The following is a 3,740-nucleotide window of genomic DNA, read 5'->3' as shown; positions in this document are numbered from 1 at the left end:
TCTTTATCTCTCCCCCTCTCTATCTCCCACACACTCCTGTTAGCGTTAGCGTTAGCTTCATGAATGTCACTGCCACTTCAGGCATTTATACGACAAATCCTTCAGAACATTTGAGGACAAAGGACAATCAAGTGTGGAAGATGAGTTGCTGGGAGTGCAACTGATTGTCCTGGCACATATATGCTTTTCATCTGGGATTTCGCTATTTCACCACATTCTTCAAATAGAGTCTACTGCTTACAATGGCTAAATTCTGGTAAAAAGTAGATTTTGGCAAGTCACAAAATTAATAGGGGGAGCCAAGTCGGAGAGGAGCCACGGGTCGCACTTAGTAATAATGCGCGCGGCAAGAGCTGAACCATCAACCGATAACAGTGTGTAAAAGATGCACCAAATGTTACTTAAAAACAAGGTATATGCTCTTTTATATCTGAAAATAGGTTATTTCTTGAACACATGTGCTTTGCTTTAGTTCATTACATATACTGCAGTGGCATTTGTTAATAATAATACATGCATTTTACCAATGAAGCTTCCATCTCCAGAGCCCTAACAAAATGTCCACTCTGGGTGAGTTGGGTTTAAAGGTTTATCACTAATTCGACAAGTTAGCTGAAAATACCGCTGTTAGTCCCAGAATTGTTCAGTGTTGCTTTTACAGGTAGTGTGGTCAGGTGCGATTGAATGTTTTTCTTTGTATCTCTTCTTCACCAAATAAAAATCAACAATGTTTCTTTTCTTTTAATCCACATTGTGCTTGTCTCCCACTGTGTATCCTGGTACATCAAGTCACTTTGCTATGTGTACGGAAGTGAACAATCACTGGAAACAAACACTTTTATCATTCTACAAATACTGTTATCTGTTTTACTGCTATTCAGGTCTTCTATCATTGGTATTTCAATAACATACATAATTTGATTTTTTTCTTTTTCCGCAATTCATTCCTCTCACAATAACTGCACTGTTCTGCTCTTGTCTATGTCCTTAGACGGGTCAATATTATTTTTGATGTTCTTAAATTCTTTACGGAATCTCTGCATCTCTAGGATTATTTCCTTGTGAGTTAAATGAAGGAGTGTATCCACTGAGGGCTGTGTGGGATCGAAAATTGACAAAAGCCCTTCTCACTTTCAGTGCCCTTTTATGTTTTCCCCCGTGTGTTCGCTGATGACTTTGTAGCTCTGATCGTCGACTAAAGCTCTTCCCACAGTCATTGCACTTGCATGGTTTTTCCCCCGTGTGTGTTCGCTGATGATTTTGAATGTGTGATAACCGACTAAAGCTCTTTGCACATTCACTGCACTTGAATGGTTTCTCCCCTGTGTGAGTTTGCTGATGTCTTTGAAGGTTTGATAACTGACTAAAGCTCTTCCCACAGTCATTGTACTTGAATGATTTTCCCCCCGTGTGTGTTCGCTGATGACTTTGAATGTGTGATAACCGACTAAAGCTCTTTGCACATTTACTGCACTTGAATGTTTTTTTCCCTGTGTGTGTTCGCTGATGATTCTTTAATGCTGTAGACAAGCGAAAACTACTGTCACATTCACTACAATGATAGGGGTTTTCCCCTGTGTGTGTTTGCTGATGAATTTTTAGTTTTGATAACTGACTAAAGCTCTTCCCACAGTCATTGTACTTGAATGATTTCCCCCCCGTGAGTGTTCACTGATGACTTTGAATGTGTGATAACCGACTAAAGCTCTTTGCACATTTACTGCACTTGAATGTTTTTTTCCCTGTGTGTGTTCGCTGATGATTCTTTAATGCTGTAGACAAGCGAAAACTACTGTCACATTCACTACAATGATAGGGGTTTTCCCCTGTGTGTGTTTGCTGATGAATTTTTAGTTTTGATAATGGACTAAAGCTCTTCCCACATTCATTGCACTTGAATGGTTTTTCTCCTGTGTGTATTCGCTGATGTCTTTGTAGGTCTGATAATTGACTAAAGCTCTTCCCACATTCACTGCACTCGAATGGTTTTCCTAATGTGTGAGTTCGCTGTAGACACCTTAATGCTGTAGAGTAGCTAAAACTACTGTCACATTCACTACAATGATAGGGTTTTTCCCCCGTGGGTGTTCGCTGATGAATTTGTCGGGCTGATAATCGACTAAAGCTCTTCCCACATTCACTGCACTTGAATTGTATTCCCCCTGTGTGTTCGCTGATGACTTTGTAGCTTTGATAATCGACTAAAGCTCTTCCCACATTCATTGCACTTGAATGGTTTTTCTCCAGTGTGAGTTCGCTGATGATTCCTTAATGATGAAGAGACTCGAAAACTACTGTCACATTCACTACAATGATAGGGTTTTTCCCCTGTGTGTGTTCGCTGATGACATTTTAGGAATGATAACCTACTAAAGCTCTGCACACATTCACTGCACTTGAATGGCTTTTCCCGTGTGTGTGTTTGATTATGTCTTTGAAGGCTTGATAACCGACTAAAGCACTTCCCACATTCACTGCACTTGAATGGTTTTTCCCCTGTGTGTGTTCGCTGATGACTTTGGAGGTTTGATAACTGACTTAAGCACTTCCCACATTCACTGCACTTGAATGGCTTTTCCCCTGTGTCTGTTCGCTGGTGTCTTTGTAGTTCTGCTAAACTACTAAATCTCTTTACACATTCGCTGCACTTGAATGGTTTTTCTAATGTGTGAGTTCGCTGATGACACCTTAATGTTGTAGAGAAACTAAAACTACTGTCACATTCACTACAATGATAGGGTTTTTCCCCCGTGTGTGTTCGCTGATGAATTTGTCGGGCTGATAATCGACTAAAGCTCTTCCCACATTCACTGCACTTGAATGGTTTTTCCCCTGGGTGAATTCGCTGATGTTTTTGAAGGTGTGATAACTGACTAAAGCACTTTGCACACTCAGTGCACTTGAATGGTTTTTCCCCTGTGTGTGTTCGCAGATGTGTTTGAAGGTGGGATAACCGACTAAAGCACTTTGCACATTCACTGCACTTGAATGGTTTTTCTCCTGTGTGAGTTCGCTGATGATACCTTAATTCTGAAGAGTCGCAAAAACGACAGTCACATTCACTACAATGATATGGTTTTTCTCCCGTGTGTGTTCGCTGATGTCTTTGAAGGTGTGATAATTGACTAAAGCTCTTCACACATTCACTGCACTTGAATGGCTTTTCTCCTGTGTGTGTTCGCTGATGCATTTGAAGGCTTGATAACTGACTAAAGCACTTTGTACATTCACTGCACTTGAATGGTTTTTCCCCCGTGTGTGTTCGCTGGTGTCTTTGTAGTTCTGCTAAACTACTAAAGCTCTTTACACATTCACTGCACTTGAATGGTTTTTCTCCTGTGTACGTGTGCTGATGAAGCTTGCGTAGTGATGACAAACTAAAGCTCTTGCTGCATGTGTATGATTCTTCATTCTTGGTTAGTGTCTGTGGGTCGGGTATATATTTGTCTACATCCCATGACTGCATTTCCTGATGGGCCAACATGGCTGATAAAGCACTTGTGTTTTTCTCACACATTTAATATGTGAGCGGTATTTTACACGTTTGATTTCTGATTTACCAATAAAATACAATAGCCACCAAATATTTACCACACTCCTAATACGTAGAAGGTGTCTTTGTAGGCGATTGTGCCTTTAGATTGGATTATGGCTAGGCACGATTGCGGGTAAAGATGTATCTTCCTTCTGGCCGGTGCAAATTAGGACAGTCTATTGTATTGTAGATACTAGAACTCCTC

At 40.6% G+C, this 3,740-nt stretch overlaps 1 protein-coding gene across 1 annotated transcript; it reads right to left on the bottom strand.

Moving 5' to 3' along the window:
• Window positions 1-202: 202 nt before the first annotated feature.
• On the bottom strand, window positions 203-3,484 carry LOC147664893 (uncharacterized). Its single transcript, XM_086949915.1, has 5 exons — window positions 2,731-3,484; window positions 2,244-2,580; window positions 1,845-1,993; window positions 1,132-1,340; window positions 203-253 (listed from the first exon to the last, which is right to left on the bottom strand). The coding sequence occupies exons 1-5, from the start codon at window positions 3,482-3,484 to the stop codon at window positions 203-205; spliced, it is 1,500 nt and encodes a 499-aa protein (XP_086806041.1).
• Window positions 3,485-3,740: the final 256 nt, after the last annotated feature.

This window comes from Lissotriton vulgaris, unplaced genomic scaffold (assembly GCF_964263255.1).
Source record: "Lissotriton vulgaris unplaced genomic scaffold, aLisVul1.2 SCAFFOLD_680, whole genome shotgun sequence".
NCBI classification, from domain to species: Eukaryota; Metazoa; Chordata; class Amphibia; order Caudata; family Salamandridae; genus Lissotriton; species Lissotriton vulgaris.
Note: the sequence above shows the minus strand (reverse complement) of the source record. Positions and strands in the feature narration are given on the sequence as shown.

Bases quoted from the DNA above. Each gene is read 5' to 3' on its own strand.
- LOC147664893 (XM_086949915.1), bottom strand. From the start codon at position 3,484: ATGTTGGCCCATCAGGAAATGCAGTCATGGGATGTAGACAAATATATA. The intron at 2,581-2,730 runs GTAGTGAATGTG...GAACAGACACAG, and splicing joins GGGGGAAAAACCCTATCATT to GGGAAAAGCCATTCAAGTGC. The intron at 1,994-2,243 runs AGAAAAACCATT...AACTCACACATT, and splicing joins CATCAGCGAACTCACACTGG to AGGAAAACCATTCGAGTGCA.